We start from the raw sequence: 21051 nt of genomic DNA, 5'->3' as shown, positions 1-21051 counted from the left end.
CACCCAAACCCCCCTTAAAAAAACCTAATACTAACCCCCTGAAGATCTCCCTACCTTGAGCCGTCTTCACCCAGCCGGGCCAAACTCTTCATCCAATCCAAGCGATGTGGTCCTCCATCCGGGCAAAGTCTTCATGCAAGCGGGGCAAGAAGAGGTCCTCCATCCGGGCAAAGTCTTCCTCCAAGCAGCGCAGAAGAGGTCCTCTATCCGGCAGAAGTCTTCATCCAAGCGGCGTCTTCTATCTTCATCCATCCGGAGCGAAGCCATCTTCCACGGAGCCGACGCAGAGCCATCCTCTTCAACTGACGACTGAACGACGAATGACGGTTCCTTTAAATGACGTTATCCAAGATGGCGTCCCTCGAATTCCAATTGGCTGATAGGATTCTATCAGCCAATCAGAATTAAGGTAGGAAAAATCCGATTGGCTGATTCAATCAGCCAATCGGATTGAAGTTCAATCCGATTGGCTGATCCAATCAGCCAATCGGATTGAGCTCGCATTCTATTGGCTGATCACCCGGATTGGATGAAGAGTTCGGCCCGGCTGGGTGAAGACGGCTCAAGGTAGGGAGATCTTCAGGGGGTTAGTGTTAGGTTTTTTTAAGGGGGGTTTGGGTGGGTTTTAGAGTAGGGGTATGTGGGTGGTGGGTTGTAATGTTGGGGGGGTTGTATTTTTTTTTACAGGTAAAAGAGCTGATTACTTTGGGGCAATGCCCCCGCAAAAAGCCCTTTTAAGGGTTGGTAAAAGAGCTGATTACTTTGTAATTTAGGATAGGGTAGGGACTTTTATTATTTTTTTATTTTTTTATTTTATTAGGGGGCTTAGATTAGGTGTAATTAGTTTAAACTTCTTGTAAAAAAAATTTATTTTCTGTAATTTCGTGTTAGTTTATTTAATTGTATTTCATTGTAGGTAATTTTAGTTAATTTATTTAATGATAGTGTAGTATTAGGTTTAATTGTAACTTAAGTTAGGATTTATTTTACAGGTAATTTTGTAATTATTTTAGCTAGGTAGTTATTAAATAGTTAATAACTATTTAATAACTATTGTACCTAGTTAAAATAAATACAAAGTTGCCTGTAAAATAAAAATAAATCCTAAAATAGCTACAATGTAATTATTAATTATATTGTAGCTATATTAGGGTTTATTTTACAGGTATTTAGTTTTAAATAGGAATAATTTAGTTAATAAGAGTAATTTTTATTTAGATTTATTTAAATAATATTTAAGTTAGGGGGGTGTTAGGGTTAGGGTTAGGGTTAGACTTAGGTTTAGGGGCTAATAAGTTTAATATAGTGGCGGCGGTGTAGGGGGGCAGGATAGGGGTTAATAACTTTAATATAGGTGGCGGCGGTATAGGGGGGGCAGGATAGGGGTTAATAAGTTTAAAGTAGGGGGGGCGGGGTCCGGGAGTGGCGGTTTAGGGGTTAAAAAATGTATTTTGTTGCGGCGGGGTCCGGGAGCGACAGGATAGGGGTTAATAAATGTATGTAGGTGGCAGCGGTATAGGAGGCAGCAGATTAAGGGTTAATAGGTATAATGTAGGTGGCGGCGGGGTCCGGGAGCGGCAGTTTAGGGGTTAATATATTTATTATAGTTGTGGCTGGGTCCGGGAGCGGCGGTTTAGGGGTTAATTAGTTTAATGTAGGTGGCGGCGGTGTAGGGGGGCAGATTAGGGGTGTTTAGACTCGGGGTACATGTTAGGGTGTTAGGTGCAGACATTTTCCATAGGAATCAATGGGATATCGGGCAGCAGCGAACATGAGCTTTCGCTGCTGTCAGACTCCCATTGATTTCTATGGGATCCGCCACCTCCAGGGCAGCGGATAGAAAACCAGGTACGCTGGGCCGGAAAAGTGCAGAGAGTACCTGCTAGGAATTTGATAATTTTCAAAAGTAGTCAGATTGTGCCGAACTTGCGTTCGGCACATCTGGAGTGACATAAGAATCGATCTGTGTCGGACTGAGTCCGGTGGATCGTAGCTTACATCACTATATTCTACTTTTGCCGGTCTGTAGGGCTTCATAAATATGGCGAATCAGCCTCGCCACAAATACTCTGCGGAATTCCAGCGTATTTGCGGTTGACGGCTTGATAAATACAGGCCTTAGTCTTAGCTATGCATATTAAGATCATTAATTCTTTCCTTGTAAGTGTTATTGTTTAAACCATATATCAGTTTAGTAACTCTCCTTTGAACAGTTTTTAGTTTTGTTTATCCTTCTGGGTATGCTGGGGCCACTGATCTGAACAGAAGATGAGATCTAACTCTAGTGATCTATAAATTACCTTTTCCTATACAAGAATGGAGACTGATACCCATCACTATATTTCTGTACTGTTGTCTCTAATTCTTTCTATCTCTAACCTTTACTCTTTATACTCTGTCTCTTACCTCCTGTTTCTCTATCTCTCTCTCCACAGAGGGAGGGGACCCAAGTCCTTGAGGAAAAGACATATATTGTGGATCCCAAGGGTGAGTTCAGCATAATGTTTGCAAAACTAACTGCATTGATAAATTATTTACATCATCAGTTTCACTTGAATATTTTATAACAATTAACAGACCATCCTATAAGTTTATGTCAATGAAAAAGCTAAGAAAAATATTGGGTCAATAAAATGTGAGATGGACAGGTTGATCGACAGAGTCGAGGTAAAGGCCAAACTGTTAAAATTACTGTTAAAGGTACATAAGTGGAGTAAAGGTAATGTGGTTCAAAACTATGGCCTAGATTTGGAGTTTGGCGGTAAAAGGGCTGTTAACGCTCCGCGGGCTTTTTTCTGGCCGCACCATAAAATTAACTCTGGTATCGAGAGTTCAAACAAATGCTGCGTTAGGCTCCAAAAAAGGAGCGTAGAGCATTTTTACCGCAAATGCAACTCTCGATACCAGAGTTGCTTACGGACGCGGCCAGCCTCAAAAACGTGCTTGTGCACGATTCCCCCATAGGAAACAATGGGACTGTTTGAGCTGAAAAAAAACCTAACACCTGCAAAAAAGCAGCGTTCAGCTCCTAACGCAGCCCCATTGTTTCCTATGGGGAAACACTTCCTACGTCTGCACCTAACACTCTAACATGTACCCCGAGTCTAAACACCCCTAACCTTACACTTATTAACCCCTAATCTGCCGCCCCCGCTATCGCTGACCCCTGCATATTTTTTTTAACCCCTAATCTGCCGCTCCGTAAACCGCCGCAACCTACGTTATCCCTATGTACCCCTAATCTGCTGCCCTAACATCGCCGACCCCTATATTATATTTATTAACCCCTAATCTGCCCCCCTCAACGTCGCCGACACCTGCCTACACTTATTAACCCCTAATCTGCCGAGCGGACCTGAGCGCTACTATAATAAAGTTATTAACCCCTAATCCGCCTCACTAACCCTATCATAAATAGTATTAACCCCTAATCTGCCCTCCCTAACATCGCCGACACCTACCTTCAATTATTAACCCCTAATCTGCCGAGCGGAGCTCACTGCTATTCTAATAAATGCATTAACCCCTAACGCTAAGTCTAACCCTAACACTAACACCCCCCTAACTTAAATATAATTTACATCTAACGAAATAAATTAACTCTTATTAAATAACTTATTCCTATTTAAAGCTAAATACTTACCTGTAAAATAAATCCTAATATAGCTACAATATAAATTATAATTACATTGTAGCTATTTTAGGATTAATATTTATTTTACAGGCAACTTTGTAATTATTTTAACCAGGTACAATAGCTATTAAATAGTTAAGAACTATTTAATAGTTACCTAGTTAAAATAATAACAAATTTACCTGTAAAATAAATCCTAACCTAAGATATAATTAAACCTAACACTACCCTATCAATAAAATAATTAAATAAACTACCTACAATTACCTACAATTAACCTAACACTACACTATCAATAAATTAATTAAACACAATTGCTACAAATAAATACAATTAAATAAACTAGCTAAAGTACAAAAAATAAAAAAGAACTAAGTTACAAAAAATAAAAAAATATTTACAAACATAAGAAAAATATTACAACAATTTTAAACTAATTACGCCTACTCTAAGCCCCCTAATAAAATAACAAAGCCCCCCAAAATAAAAAATTCCCTACCCTATTCTAAATTAAAAAAGTTACAAGCTCTTTTACCTTACCAGCCCTGAACAGGGCCCTTTGCGGGGCATGCCCCAAGAATTTCAGCTCTTTTGCCTGTAAAAGAATAAATACAATACCCCCCCCCCAACATTACAACCCACCACCCACATACCCCTAATCTAACCCAAACCCCCCTTAAATAAACCTAACACTAAGCCTCTGAAGATCTTCCTACCTTGTCTTCACCATACCAGGTTCACCGATCCGTCCTGGCTCCAACATCTTCAACCAGCCCAAGCGGGGGTTGGCGATCCATCATCCGGTGCTGAAGAGGTCCAGAAGAGGCTCCAAAGTCTTCCTCCTATCCGGCAAGAAGAGGACATCCGGACCGGCAAACATCTTCTCCAAGCGGCATCTTCGATCTTCTTCCATCCGGTGCGGAGCGGGTCCATCTTGAAGCAGGCGACGCGGATCCATCCTCTTCTTCCGTTGTCTCCCGACTAATGACGGTTCCTTTAAGGGACGTCATCCAAGATGGCGTCCCTCGAATTCCGATTGGCTGATAGGATTCTATCAGCCAATCGGAATTAAGGTAGGAATTTTCTGATTGGCTGATGGAATCAGCCAATCAGAATCAAGTTCAATCCGATTGGCTGATCCAATCAGCCAATCAGATTGAGCTCGCATTCTATTGGCTGTTCCGATCAGCCAATAGAATGCGAGCTCAATCTGATTGGCTGATTGGATCAGCCAATCGGATTGAACTTGATTCTGATTGGCTGATTCCATCACCCAATCAGAAAATTCCTACCTTAATTCCGATTGGCTGATAGAATCCTATCAGCCAATCGGAATTCGAGGGACGCCATCTTGGATGACGTCCCTTAAAGGAACCGTCATTAGTCGGGAGACAACGGAAGAAGAGGATGGATCCGCGTCGCCTGCTTCAAGATGGACCCGCTCCGCACCGGATGGAAGAAGATCGAAGATGCCGCTTGGAGAAGATGTTTGCCGGTCCGGATGTCCTCTTCTTGCCGGATAGGAGGAAGACTTTGGAGCCTCTTCTGGACCTCTTCAGCACCGGATGATGGATCGCCAACCCCCGCTTGGGTTGGTTGAAGATGTTGGAGCCAGGACGGATCGGTGAACCTGGTATGGTGAAGACAAGGTAGGAAGATCTTCAGGGGCTTAGTGTTAGGTTTATTTAAGGGGGGTTTGGGTTAGATTAGGGGTATGTGGGTGGTGGGTTGTAATGTTGGGGGGGGGTATTGTATTTATTCTTTTACAGGCAAAAGAGCTGAAATTCTTGGGGCATGCCCCGCAAAGGGCCCTGTTCAGGGCTGGTAAGGTAAAAGAGCTTGTAACTTTTTTAATTTAGAATAGGGTAGGGAATTTTTTATTTTGGGGGGCTTTGTTATTTTATTAGGGGGCTTAGAGTAGGTGTAATTAGTTTAAAATTGTTGTAATATTTTTCTTATGTTTGTAAATATTTTTTTATTTTTTGTAACTTAGTTCTTTTTTATTTTTTGTACTTTAGCTAGTTTATTTAATTGTATTTATTTGTAGCAATTGTGTTTAATTAATTTATTGATAGTGTAGTGTTAGGTTAATTGTAGGTAATTGTAGGTAGTTTATTTAATTATTTTATTGATAGTATAGTGTTAGGTTTAATTATATCTTAGGTTAGGATTTATTTTACAGGTAAATTTGTTATTATTTTAACTAGGTAACTATTAAATAGTTCTTAACTATTTAATAGCTATTGTACCTAGTTAAAATAAATACCAAGTTGCCTGTAAAATAAATATTAATCCTAAAATAGCTACAATGTAATTATAATTTATATTGTAGCTATATTAGGATTTATTTTACAGGTAAGTATTTAGCTTTAAATAGGAATCATTTATTTAATAAGAGTTAATTTATTTGTTAGATGTAAATTATATTTAAGTTAGGGGGGTGTTAGGGTTAGACTTAGCTTTAGGGGTTAATCAATTTATTAGAATAGCGGTGAGCTCCGGTCGTCAGATTAGGGGTTAATAATTGAAGTTAGGTGTCGGCGATGTTAGGGAGGGCAGATTAGGGGGTTAATACTATTTATGATAGGGTTAGTGAGGCGGATTAGGGGTTAATAACTTTATTATAGTAGCGGTGCGGTCCGCTCGGCAGATTAGGGGTTAATAAGTGTAGGCAGGTGTCGGCGACGTTGAGGGGGGCAAATTAGGGGTTAATAAATATAATATAGGGGTCGGCGGTGTTAGGGGTAGCAGATTAGGGGTACATAGGGATAACAGGGAGTTGCAGACCAGTAAGTCTTACATTAATAATGGTAAAGCTACTAAAACAGATCTATTTCATGCAACTGTCTAGCTGGCTGCACATTTCCTTAGAGATTAACCTGAATTTAAGTTTTAAGTTTTGTTATAATATACTAAAAGTGAATCGTTTAACTATAATGTTGTTGCCCAGGACATTAGAGATGTTGAAATTCATTTTTATATAGCAAAAGCTGATGTGGTTAAATTGTTTATAAAAGGAACCAGAGCTCACCCGGGGAGTTGCAGACCAGTAAGTCTTATATTAACATTGGTAAAGCTACTAAAACAGATCTATTTTATGCAACTGTCTAGCTGGTTGCATATTTCCTCAGAGATTGAACAGATATCAAGTTTTAAGTGTTATTATAATATACTAAAAGTGGATCGGTTAACTATAATGTTGATACCCAGGACATTAAGGATGTTGGAATTCATTTTCATATAGCAAAAGCTGTTGTGGTTAAATTGTTTAAAAAGGGAACCAGAGCTCACCCAGGTAATTTCGGTCCAGTAAGTCTTACATTAATAATAAAGCTACTAGAAAAGGTTGTATGTTATTATACTTTAAAAATAAGCATCAAAATAAGTAGTTTAAATCCCTGTACTTCATTCTTATATTTCTTACAGACCCGGCTAGAAGTATCATAACCATTGATGATGATTTACCTTCAAATTTGATCCCTGATGAAGATTTCCACTCCAGTATTAGAATGACTGGTAAGTGAGGGCACACTCATATATATATATATATACTGTATATATATATATATATATATATATATATATATATATATATATATAAATGTAGTAAAGCAAATAGCGTCAGCACTTATTGGTAAAAGAATTCCATTTTATTGAGGTAACAAACAAAGGTAAAAAACAGCGACGTTTCGAGTCAACACAGACCCTTAGTGCATGACTAAGGGTCTGTGTTGACTCGAAACGTCGCTGTTTTTTACCTTTGTTTGTTACCTCAATAAAATGGAATTCTTTTACCAATAAGTGCTGACGCTATTTGCTTTACTACATTTATATATGTGGGCTGGCAGACCCCACTCAGCGTACGTGCACTACTCTAACATTGAAAAATATGCTGAAAAATGCTGAAATAATAGCATGAAGAAAGGTGCTGGACTTACCTGTTGAAGTTATATATATATATATATATATATATATATATATACCTTCTCTGTTACCCATCTCCCAGCATTCACATTTTTACATTGCAATTCCACTTATGTCTTTTTTTTAATCAATATCTTTGATTCATTACAGTGGATAGTCCATTAAACACTATTAACAACAGCTTGGGTGCAGAAGGAATCAGTAACCTAATCCGTGTCCCATCTGGTTGTGCTGAACAAACTATGATTCGAACAGCTCCAGGAGTCTATGCTTTGCGGTATCTTGACCATACAGAGAAGTGGATCATGCTTCCACCAGAACGGAAAGACGAAGGAATGGAGAATATGAAACAGGGTAAAATATATTTAAAAGGCAGCAATATAATAAAGGATTAAAATGCTGGCAATGATCTACCCATTGCTAACTAGTATACATTAAAATAGTGGTTCACAACAGTGTTGCACAACTAGAGAGCAAGGAGGGAACAAGCAAATCTCATTCGCCTAGATTTAGAGTTTGGCGTTAGTCGTCAAAAGCAGCGTTAAGGGGTCCTAACGCTGCTTTTAACCACCCGCTGGTATTTAGAGTTGGCCAGGTAAAGGTGTACCGCTCACTTTCAATCCGCGACTTTTCCATACCGCAGATCCCCTTACGTCAATTGCGTATCCTATCTTTTTAATGGGATCTGCCTAACGCTGGTATTTAGAGTCTTGGATGAAGTGAGCGGTACACCCTCTACCGACAAGACTCCTAACGCCTAGGAAAAGGCTGTAGTTAAGAGCTTTATGGGCTAACGCCGGTATATAACGCTCTTAACTACAGTTCTCTAAAGTACACTAAAACCCATAAACTACCTATGTACCCCTAAACCGAGGCCCCCCACATCGCCGCCACTATAATAAACTTTTTTAACCCCTAATCTGCCGACCGCACATCGCTGCGCACCTACATTATCCCTATGAACCCCTAATCTATCCTAATGAGTTAGTGGTAGTGTGAGTTAGTGGTAGTGTGAGTTAGTGGTAGCGTGAGTTAGTAAGAGAGTGGTAGTGAGCGACAGTTGGTTTGGGTGAGTGTGCGAGTGCTTTTTCTGTATACGTAACATATTTACACGCAAACACATTCAATACATACATACAGTTATCAATAACACTACATACACTCCATACCCCATCCCCTCTCATACTACACTCCATACCCCATTCCCTGTAGTCCCATTCCCTTTCATCCCATTCCCTGTAATCCCATACCCCATTCCCTGTAATCTCATACCCAATTCCCTCTAATCCCATCCCCATCCACTAGTTACATTTAGTTTACATATCCTCCTTTTAGTCTTCTTATACATTTTGGTTTGTTAAATACTCCTTACCCTCTTTTATTTATATCCCTTTCACACTTTGAGCACTTTTTTGGTCTTTTTATTTATTTAGTTTGACCCCTTTCATTTGGGCACAGTCACTTTTTGTTGGAGTAGTTAGGGCTCAGTTTAGGGAAGAGATGGAAGAGGAGGGCAGGCAGGAGATTAGTCAGGGGAGAGGGAGAGGGGGGAGGAGAGGGAGGGGGGGGGAGAGGAACAGGACAGGAAGGGGGGCACGAAGCGGGGGAGGAAGCGGTGGCTGGGCCCAGTGGCAGACAGAGTAGGGCTTCACAGTCCGGGAAACAGAGGGCACCATCACAGGGGAAGGTCAAGCCGACTAGGGAGGCGAGGTATACTATGGAGGAGAAGGAGGCCCTCATAGAGGCGTATATGGACAGGTATAGGAGGCTGCAAGCTCAGAAGGCCACCCCGAGTGACAAGAGGAAGCTCTGGCGGGAGATAATGGATGCAGTGAATGCAGTGGGGGGCCATAACAGAGATATGGACTCGATTAAACATCGCTACCGGAACTGCAAGATGGAGCTGAAAAGAAAAATAACCAGGGAGTACCAACATGCAACTGGGACCGGTGGCGGTCCTCCAATGAACGTGGAGTATTCCCGATGGGAGGAAATGTTGTGTCCCAGCATCTCCGAGGTGGCCATAGTCGGGATCGGAGGATTCGATACCGGGAACCTGCCACTCTCATCTGACGGTAAGCTCATTTAAGAATCTATTAACATCCAAAATAAATAATGTATTTAAGGATATGGTTAATGCTATTACGCTGTTTAACACATTATTACGTAAACGCATTCACAATTACCTTGCGATTACATTACTATCTAGGCTACAGGTGTGCATTTAAACAGACTGAAAACAAACGCAAAAACATTCAGATTGACCAGATAGATATCACAAACACAGTTTGGAAAATGCGAAAATCGTATTGATTGTTAGATTTCAAAGTGGATTAATGAGGCTGCATTTATAATTCTATTGTAAGCAAAAGCATTTACATCTTTATTTGGAAATATGCTAATGTATACATTTCTTTCTTTTTGAAATATACAGAGTCTGGGGAGGAGGCAGCACAGCAACTACAGGCTCCTCCTTTGCTCAGGTATGAGAGTGGTGGGGATGAATCGCCACCTCGGAGAGAAATGGAAGAGGCCCCCCCTGCACAAGAAGAAGAGGCCCCCCCTCAAGCAGAAGAAGAGGCCCCTCAAGCACCAGCAGGCCACCGTGCACCAGCAGGCCGCCGTGCACAACAGGAGGAGATAGCCGAGGTGCAGGTGTTGCTAGATTTCATAGAGCAGATGCGTGCCTCCCGGAGGGAAAATATTCAAACTCGAAGTGAGATGACAGAAGATCTTCGTGCCATTCGAGAAGGACAAAGAGAAATTATACAGGTCCTTAGAGGAGTTGAACAAGGACAAAACCGGATTGTGCATATTCTAGAAGATATGTTTAATTTCTTCCGGGAGGCGCATGCTGGGCCATCTGCTGCTGGGCCATCTGCTGCTGGGCCCTCTGCTGCTGGGCCCTCTGCTGCTGGGCCCTCTGCTGCTGGGCCATCTGCTGCTGAGCCATCTGCTGCTGAGCCATCTCATCTTGGTACTCCTCCATCTCCTCCTCAGCTTGGTCATCCCAGTACTCCTCCTTCCCCTCTTCCCACAACATCTCCGATGAGAACTCGTCGGAGGGGGCAGTTGCCCCCCCCAGAATCTCAGTCTTGTGGGAAGAGGGGAAGGAAGAGGAAGTAAGTATTTTTTTAGATATATTTTTTGTTTTGTATTTATTTAATGTGTAATGGATAGGTATGTGATGATGTGGTTTTCATACACTTGTGGACCACACTCTGTATATAATCTGCTTCTATGGGACCGGGTCCATGGAGGCAGATTGTTTGCAGAGTGTGGGTTATAAGTGTGTGGACACCACATCATCACATACCTATCCTTGTTCATGATATTGATTGGTTTCTGTGATGTCATGTCTAAACTGTTTCCCTAATCTCAAACAAAATGACCATTACAATTATACATAATGGCATATTACTGTTTGAATGCCAATAACACAGCTTAAAGGGACAGTCAGAACATTATTGTTTACAAAGAAAACACTGTATTACGCATTATCAAGTTTGAAACAAAAACATGGAGAAATACACGCGTGACTTATGTGATTACCCTTGTATCTATGCCTCTGAAAAATGACCACTTATTTATGTTATTTTGACAGAACAACATTTTAGACAATCAATGATCAATCCAGGGTAAATATGATGTATGAGCTCAAGGTTTTCTATATGAAAATGCTATCAAAATGCCCTCTAGTGGTCAAAATGCATTCCGATTCGATGCACTCTTCAAGCTCTAAGAAATGAGCACATGAACCTCCTAGGTTTAGCTAGCAACTAAGAATAACAAGAGAACTATGATAAATTGTTGACAAACGTTTGAGATAATTTTTAAAAAAAATGCATTTTTCATCATTAAAATCATTATTGGTTTTCAAGACTGTCCCTTTAAAAAAAGACATATGCTAACATATACTAATCTTTTGTGATTGTTGGTATATCTACATGTACTTGTTCAAACAAGAAATATTGGAATAGGATTTCTATTGACGTGTTAAATAAAGTCTATTTTCTTAAAGAGACATTATTGTGTTTGAATTATTTTAGAAAGACATTTTATTTACAAGGGATATGGTTTCAAGTCCTTTTATGAGTGAATAAACAAATATATGCTCACACTAATATATTTGGAGATTAACCAATGTGGAACTCATACATGACACAATACTCAACATTTACATTAAAGGGACAGTATACAATCTTTTTCAGAGAACTGCATGTAATAGACACTACTAGAAACAACAAGATGACCACAGACTGATATCAAAATCCATAAGAAAAAGGTTTAAACACTTTCTTAGAAAATCTGTTTAGCTATATTGAAAAGATAGCTGGAAAGCCCATTCCAAGTGGAAAATAAGACAATACCCCTTCATTTGCATATGAAAAAACCCTTTACACAAACAGGAGCAAGCTGGAGAACGTAGCTGATGGTACTCACATCAAACTTTGAGGCTTTGCGAGGAGTCAGAAAAGCACTGCTATGTTATTTAAACATAAGCAAAACTAGACATTGATTAAGAAACAAAAGGACTATATAAATAGATTGGAAAAACATATGTGTTTTAAAAATGAGTGTATAATGACCCTTTCATAAAATAATACCACGACATAACCTCTAGAAGAAGTAGGCATCTCATATATTTAGCATATGATAAAGATAAATGCATATTGATTACTTGATTCAAATACAATAGCGCATATTTCGGAATTCGATATGTTGAAAATTAAACACAACACAGTCATTATTCATAAAAAGGAACATATTGTTGACAAACAAGATGGACTATATTCATGGATTTGCACTTGCCTCAAAATATCTTATGCAGGAAAACATTTTGCTTTCATTCGTTTATTCAACCAGACAGCCATCAAAAGAGAATGTTGTGTTCTTTATCAGCTATGGGTCAACAATGTACATGATTCACACAATCCATACTCGCCATGGTTTTAAACTTGGCTTCTCATTCACAAACGTGGGTTACGTGCATATTCAAATATTGCGGGACTACGTAATCCAATCAGACGGTTTTTACACCTTGGCATGTAACGTCTTAACATGGCGCATCCTTGATCGCGTAAAAACGTCATCCAATAAAAGGCGCATCCTTGATCGCGTAAAAACGCCATCCAATAAAAGGCGCATCCTTGATCGCGTAAAAACGCCATCTAATAAAAGGCGCATCCTTGATCGCGCAAAAACACCATCCAATAAAAGGCGCATCCTTGATCGTGTAAAAACGTCAGCCAATACAAGGCGCATCCTTGATTGCGTAAAAACGCCATCCAATAAAAGGCGCATCCTTGATCGCGCAAAAACACCATCCAATAAAAGGCGCATCCTTGATCGTGTAAAAACGTCAGCCAATACAAGGACTCATTGGACAGCCTGGCAGGTGACGTCTTAAGCAACATGGCGCATCCGAGATCAAGTAAAAACGTCAGCCAATACAAGGACTCATTTGATCGCTTGGCATATCAATAAGAAATGTATTTATATTTTAGAAACTAGTATGTGTCTATATTGCTAGCTATGAATGTCACGCTAGATAACGTAATACTGTGATATATGAAATAGAATCCATTATTGAAAATAAGGAGATATTTCAGTAGAAGCAGAGGATTATTAACTAAACTATTTAGCAAGCAGCATGGTTTAAATAGACATGAAAACAACATTTTAGGTTACACGATTATGTACGACATTGCAATTTGAAATACATTGTAACAATAAATGCAAATCTTTGGATTATTGTGTTTCATGTCCCTTTAACTGAGAATTAATGCTAGGAGATGCATTCTGAAAATAGGGATGTGTTATATATTATTTGTTAAAGGGACAGTCAACACCAGAAATTTTGTTGTTTAAAAATAAAGCTAATCCCTTTATTACACATTCCCCATTTTTGAACAACCAACACAGTTATATATTAATATACTTTTTACTTCTGTTATTATCTTGTATCTAAGCTTCTGCTGACTGCCCCCTTATTTCAGTTCTTTTGACAGACATGCAGTTTAGCCAATCACTGCTCACTCCTAGGTCACTTTACGTGAGCTCAATGTTATCTATATGAAACATGTGAACTAATGCCTTATAGTAGTCAAAATGTATTCAGATTAGAGGAAGTCTTCAAGGTCGAAGAAATTAGCATATGAACCTCCTAGTTTTAGCTTTCAACTAAGAATACCAAGAGAACAAAGCAACATTGTTGATAAAAGTAAATTAGGAAGTTGGTTAAAATCGCATGCCCTATTTAAATCATGAATCATTTTTTGGGACTTGACTGTCCCTTTAACTATAGCTATGGTGTCCATCTTTACCATTTAAAAGGTACACATGATAAATACATATGTCATTGATGTTTTCAGATAAGTTTATATTGTTTTGGAATAACAATAATGACACATGTATTGATCAAACGTGTCCCTTATTCAAGTTGAAATATGGTCAGCCTACCTATAGCCATATATCGGAGGATAATTAAAGTGAAAAAATATTAATAGAAAGATATTAATCATCTAAAATATGCGCATTACACATAGTGATTGATTTGGTTACACTACTACATTTATATATAATTGAAATTGGAATACATGTGCTGTCAACATTCAAATAAGTCTTTTTAAAATAAGATTATATGTCCTTGTTCATGTAAAAAGGACAAAAACGCATTAGAAATGCCGATCCATTCCTTAACAATTGTGGTCAGCATCACTTAAAGGGACATGAAATACAAAAAAATCAGTTTCAGGATTCCCATAGAGGATACTATTTACAGAAAAATACAACTTCACAGAGATTATCTCATTCTATCAATCATGGGATCATTTGTTAAAGGTGCATCAATTCACGAATAGTTTACAAATGAACACATGGATGTGAAATTAAAAATATACATATATATATATATATATATATATATATATATATATACAAACAGCAAGATATATATAGAGAGATATAGAAATTCATTCCTATGCTAATCATAATCTCGCAAAGATAAAGCTTTAGGAAAAGTATATGAAGAAAATGAGTCTAATTAAATTGGAGATGTAAATATTAAAGTCATTTACAATTGTATTAGATCTATGATTCCGGAAAGACCATTATTTGGTTTCAGGTCCCTTTAAGGATTAACCACATAAACTATAGATTTCAATCAATGACATGAATAAAGAGGACAAAGAATCGTGGAATGACATGTATTTTATTATTATGTCATAAAACATAAACAACGTTGACAAAAAACATGTTGAAACATCTGTAAAATTGCAGACATTTGACAAGGTAAAAGAGTGCATCACAGTCCTTGGAGGGAGTTGGTAAGGGCCAACACAGCCCCATTGGAGCCATTTGACAAGGTGAAAGAGTGCATCACAGTCCTTGGAGGGAGTTGGCAAGGGCCAACACAGCACCATTGGAGCCATTTGACAAGGTAAAAGAGTGCATCACAGTCCTTGGAGGGAGTTGGCAAGGGCCAACACAGCCCCATTGGAGCCATTTGACAAGGTAAAAGAGTGCATCACAGTCCTTGGAGGGAGTTGGCAAGGGCAAACACAGCACCATTGGATCCATTTGACAAGGTAAAAGAGTGCATCACAGTCCTTGGAAGGAGTTGGCAAGGGCCAACACAGCCCCATTGGAGCCATTTGACAAGGTAAAAGAGTGCATCACAGTCCTTGGAGGGAGTTGACAAGGGCCAACACAACCCCATTGGAGCCATTTGACAAGGTAAAAGAGTGCATCACAGTCCTTGGAGGGAGTTGGCAAGGGCCATCACAGCCCCATTGGAGCCATTTGACAAGGTAAAAGAGTGCAACAGGCACAACAAAAAAAACATAAACCAAAGGCCAAATGGCAACAATATAAAACAAAACAGTAACATGTGGATGGAAGAATCTTAAGTGCGACCTTGGAGCATCTCCAGATCCTCCACTTACTGGGCATCACCTTCATTGTCCTCTTCATGCACTGCTCCAGATTCAGGCATTGACTCTAAATGCCTTATACGGAGAAGAGTCAAACGCTGAACCTGGAGCAGGGTATGAATGGTGTCATGCATCCTTCCCAGGAACAGCGAGTTCCTCAACACGGCCTGCTCTATGAGCGATAGACTTTTGAGCATGAGCCATGTTGAGTCACAACCTAAAAGAAAGAAATATAAGAATATTAATGATAATTCCACAACCTAATATAAATAGATCAAATATACATTGGAATAAGAAAGAGAAATCATTCTTACAATCAAATATTCAATATTGATTATTTACACATGAAATATGTTCTTCAGACATAAACCATTAAAGGGACAGTTTACTCAAAAATGTTCTCTCCTTTAATTTGTTTACGATGATCCACTTTTCCAGCTTGAGTGTATTAATATGTTAAAAATTATTTCCATTGTCCATACATTGTAAATTTAAATCGTTTATTTATCCTGTGGTATCCACACCTATCCTTAAAGCTTTTGGCCTTGAGGCCAAGCTGTTTAAACACAGCAAGCAGAAGAAATTACTCTCCCAGTGGTTTAGAGAAGAGATAAGGTAAGAAAAAGTTATATTTCTATTGTTCTATCCAAGTAGTGGTGATTGGTATATGGAGTGAGATGATATTAAAGGGACACTGAACCCAAATATTTTCTTTCGTGATTCAGATAGACCATGAAAATTTGTAAAACAATTTAATTTACTCCTATTATCAAATCTAATTCATTCTCTTGGTATCTTTATTTTAAATGCAATAATGTAATTTTATATTTTGGACCATTTTTGGTGATCAACCTTGGTTGTCCCTGCTAATTGGTGGATAAATTAATCCACTAATAAAAAAAAAATCATTCCAGAGTTCACAATATTTAAAAATTAGATGCCTTTCAACATAAAAATAAAGATAGCAAGAGAACGCTGAAAAATTGATGAGGAGTAAATTATCAAGTTGATTAACATTGCATGCTCTATTTGAATCACACAAAAAATATTTTGGGTTCAGTGTCACTTTAAATATGTTATAATGTTGATTTAGAATGATACTTACAGCTGTGCCTGGGAAGGACGATCTGACACCTAGCACAATGAAGGTTGGGATAGGGGGGAGGGATGGGATTGGGCTGGCGAGGGCTTGGATTGGGCTGGCGAGGGCTTGGGTGCCACTCTGGGGGAGCCCATACAGCTGGGGATTCATGGGCCTGGTGAGTTGGGGACTGGGCAGGTTGGGGAACTGTACTGGCCAAAATTAGGCGGAGAGCGGCGAACAGGGAAATTTTTTGGAACGACAGGCCTGTAGGAATGGGAAGGGCCAGGAGGGTCTCATGTCTGGGCAGGGGCCTGGGCAGGGGCCTGGGCAGGGGCTTCTACAAGGGGAGGGGCCTGAGCAGGGGCTTCTACAAGGGGAGGGGCAGGGGCATCTACAAGGGGAGGGGCCTGGGCAGGGGTGGGAAAATGATGCCCAGAAGTGGAGTGTCCATCTGAAATATATAATAAAATATATATTAACATCTCATACATCAGGAAATCAAAGCAAGGCATTTCAACATGATTATGTTTTATATATACTTAGAAGTGGTTTTGAATTTATAAACAATGATGACATAAGGATATGGTATGCATATAGGCACTCAGATGAATAGCAAGGAGTGTCTGTCCAATAAGAAGATGATTATTGTGGTTTGTCATGGAATGTGCATGTGACATCATGATGTCATTAATTACAAATCAGACATAAATGAAATTATAATACAAGCATATGTTCATGCTGCATGATATTGAAAGGGGGACAGTAGTGTATTCTAAAAGAAAAGGAATAATCCTTTTTCAAGTGCCAAAGCTGTAGACTTTGATTTTCTTCATGAGAATGTTTACAAACAATAATACATGTTGGATACATGTTAGATAGCTTTCACATACCATCAGACTCCATGGCCGCCTCTTCCTCCTCCGTCCCACATGTTACATCAATATCTGTAAAACATAACATGTTGTGTACACGTTAATATCAGATATTATAACATATGTTACTGTTGCTCCAAGACACACATCAATGTTGCATTAAAGATATACTGAGCCAAAGTTATGAATTACATCATTTTGATGGAGCATACAAATGACATTAGATTTGTTATTCTCAATGAGTAAGAATTTCATTTTAGTGTTTGGATATCATATAAATTCACAAAAGAAGAGTACATGGAACATTTGAGAGTTCTCATGTGTGTATCACTTCATGATTGTTGTCCAAATTTATAATAAAAACAAATATATGTTATCCATCTTCTGAAGAACAAAGGTGTAGACTAAGAAGCTTTGAGATCTTAATCTTTCAATATTAAAATAAAATCTATATATAATCATAGGACTAATTCATCAGAATCATGATCATAATATAGATTACAAATACACCTTTAATGACATATGAATCAGTCAATGGACTTACCAGAATGCTTTGAAGGCATCTCATCGTCGGTGCTGGATCCCCCTGGGCTCCCCAAAACAACTATAGCTATGAATGATATAGATATCTATTAGTGAACACAGTTTGGACATCACTAAATCACCTCATTATCGATTTTTCAGAATAATATACTTAGAAATGAGAACAATAGAGCACTAATCTGAAGAATAAATGCATAAGTGAATCAAGGTTATTCTGAATAAAAAGATGTCTTTAACATATGTTTAATTTCTGACTATATTAGACAGACAATTCATCTCATATGATTCTATTGCATATCTAAATATACCCATTGATCAATATTTTTAAAAGAATACACACAAACAACATTTGGAATAACAACTGTTGACAAATCGAACCCAAGCCATGTGTCACATCAATCCATTTGTGCAATGTACAGTAATCTTGTTTAGGACACAACACATATTGATCACAATGCAAAACAGAAATTATTCATCAAAATATGTAATCATGGTGCTGTTAGAGTATGCTTATATCTATAAAGTAAGTCCAAGAGTGAATATGTGATATAGATATCAATATTGTTTCATCCAAACAATATAAGGATGAATGAATCTATTGATTATTAAAGGGACACTGACCTCAATTTTGTAAAAACATTGATTTAAAACGAAAAGGAAAATATTTTTGAATTTTACATTTACTCCTATTCTAAATTTGTCTTTGTTTTTATTTTTTTATTTTTTTAATGCAGTTAAGCAATTGTTTGGTTCATTAAATATTGCTCGTTGAAGGTATCCAACAATCAGCAAGAACAACCCAGGTTGGTCACCAAAAATGGACTTGCATCTAAAATTACATTCTTGCTTTTCAAATTAAGATACCAAGAGAATGTTGAAAATATGATTATAGGAGTAAATAATAAAGTTGATTAACATTGCATGCTCTATGTGAATGACAACAGAAATAATATGTGGTCAGTGTCCCTTTAATATTTAAATATCTTAATTTGACAATTTTGCTGTTAATGAATTGTCGACTCCATATGTTGATGTAATGAATGGTATTGAGCATGCAATAACAATAAAATATGTAATTTAAGGATATCATCAAGATTCTTTAATTATCCTCTCTTAAAGGGACATGAAGCTCAAAATGTGTAATTGGATTAATTTGAAAATAAAATCCAGCCTGTGATTTTTAAACATTTGTTAAAATCACGTGTCTAAATCCGTAAATTTAAAATTTGGTTTTCATGTCCCTTAAATGATAACAACCCAAAAACGTATGTAATGTATATTTTTAAAATAGAAACATATGCAAAAATGTGTGATTGTTGTCAAAATATATCCAAAAAATGACAAGCACTACACAGGGGCAGAATATAAATTGGCCATGAAACTAATCTTACAGTAAAATGAAGATATCAAGAATAGAAGGGATATCTTCAAATCGTCATAATTTCAGATTTGTACTACAATGTAATCCAAATTTTGATTCGGGATTCTTAATTTAAAATAACAAGAAAAGAGAATTAGAGTATCCATATAAATATCGATAAATGTGAATGTGTTATGTAATGTTATGTCCATGTTTCTAAGACAAATTGAAATTAAAATGAGACATACCATAGTCTGACGAACCTGGGCCTGAGGGTCCAGCACCAACATCCATATCTGTAAAATATTCAATGAGGATTGGATATCATTAATACAAATCAGGACATGTAGATAAAAAAGTTTAAAATACATTTACATTGACAAACTAATAATCTATTTTTATTCACATGAGTTCATTGTTTCCAAAAATTAATGTCTCAATATATCGATCCTGTATTCTTATTTTACAAACTTTATGTTGTTGACTGTAGCTTTAATTCATTTGTTGTCTTGTTGCATTATCATCAATTGATATCTATATTTCATTGTTTATTATTTTGATCTTGCTAGTATATTTTTTATAATGTAGAAGATTGTAAATAAGGATACTGTATTCTTCACATATATGCTAATTAACATATACATTTGACCAACATGTGTAAAGCCATGCCAGTTACAGCAAAACACATGTTCACGTGTGTGCGCAATTCAATCTTTCGTGATCATTGCGCAATGATTCTATGCGGAATTGCGCATCCGTGAATCAGAATTGATTTGGATATAGTAGTGTGATGAGTATCATTTCATAAAGACTTATGATATATTTTCAATTGGGTGTATTACGAGATTGAAATAGTATATTTGTTAATATTTGACAATAAAAAATAATATTTATAACTGGGTTATGATTCTATAGTCAATGTATGAAATGGCTGATGATAGGGATTTCACGGATGTGCAATTCCATTGTCACTCTGTGACGCATATTCTGGAGAGCGCAAGAAACATCACTCCTATTTCATGTGTGACGAATCTTAAATCAGATATCTGAACATCATATGTAGCTTATGTTGTGAGATCTATATAGGTTGAATATATGACTATCTACACATTTCTTAAAAGTCTAATCAAATATTAATATATTATATAAAGTAGGATATTTAACTTGTTCAGTCTCTATTTCAACTCCTCCCAGGACACCGGACGGAGAAGCAGCTGCACTGGCCCCCGGGTCCGGAGTTTGGGATCCAGCAGCTGTGAGGGAAGAAGAAGAGGCCGAGGATGGAGAGGATCGAAATCTGCTGGGGACCCGGAGACTGAGGAGGTCGCATAAAGTGACCTCATAAGGGAGTAGGTAGAGTTTCCATTCTGGATCAACTTTCTTACCATCTCTTTTATGGGCTTGTACCCACTCCCTTATGAGGTCCACTTTTTTGTGAAGGCGCAACCTCATATCTCCGAACCTCTGCATGATCTGATCCTGGCTCCTCTGGACGCCCTTCACCAATTGAACCTTATTGGTGATTGACTCCCAGAGGGCCTTCTTAACATGCGCATCTGTCAACTTCTTCTGGTTCCCAAACAGCTGCGGATAAAACTTCTGGACTGCGTGGACCAGTGCAGTACTCTCCTGCATGGCGAACCTGGGAGGTGTCATGCCTGCCGAGTTGCGTATATATATATTTATAATATATTATTACA

At 38.0% G+C, this 21051-nt stretch overlaps 1 protein-coding gene across 1 annotated transcript in view; it reads left to right on the top strand.

Annotated features, from left to right (window-relative positions):
* The window catches only part of LOC128636591 (complement C4-B-like), a 216847-nt gene that overhangs the window by 120944 nt on the left and 74852 nt on the right, over nt 1-21051 (top strand). The window contains 3 exon segments of the mRNA XM_053689585.1: nt 2436-2487; nt 7061-7150; nt 7709-7912. Coding sequence (XP_053545560.1) covers nt 2436-2487; nt 7061-7150; nt 7709-7912 — 346 coding nt within the window.

The sequence above is a fragment of the Bombina bombina genome, chromosome 7 (assembly GCF_027579735.1).
Source record: "Bombina bombina isolate aBomBom1 chromosome 7, aBomBom1.pri, whole genome shotgun sequence".
Classification (NCBI taxonomy): Eukaryota; Metazoa; Chordata; class Amphibia; order Anura; family Bombinatoridae; genus Bombina; species Bombina bombina.
The sequence above is the reverse complement of the archived record's forward strand: the minus strand, read 5'-3'. Positions and strand labels throughout refer to the sequence as shown.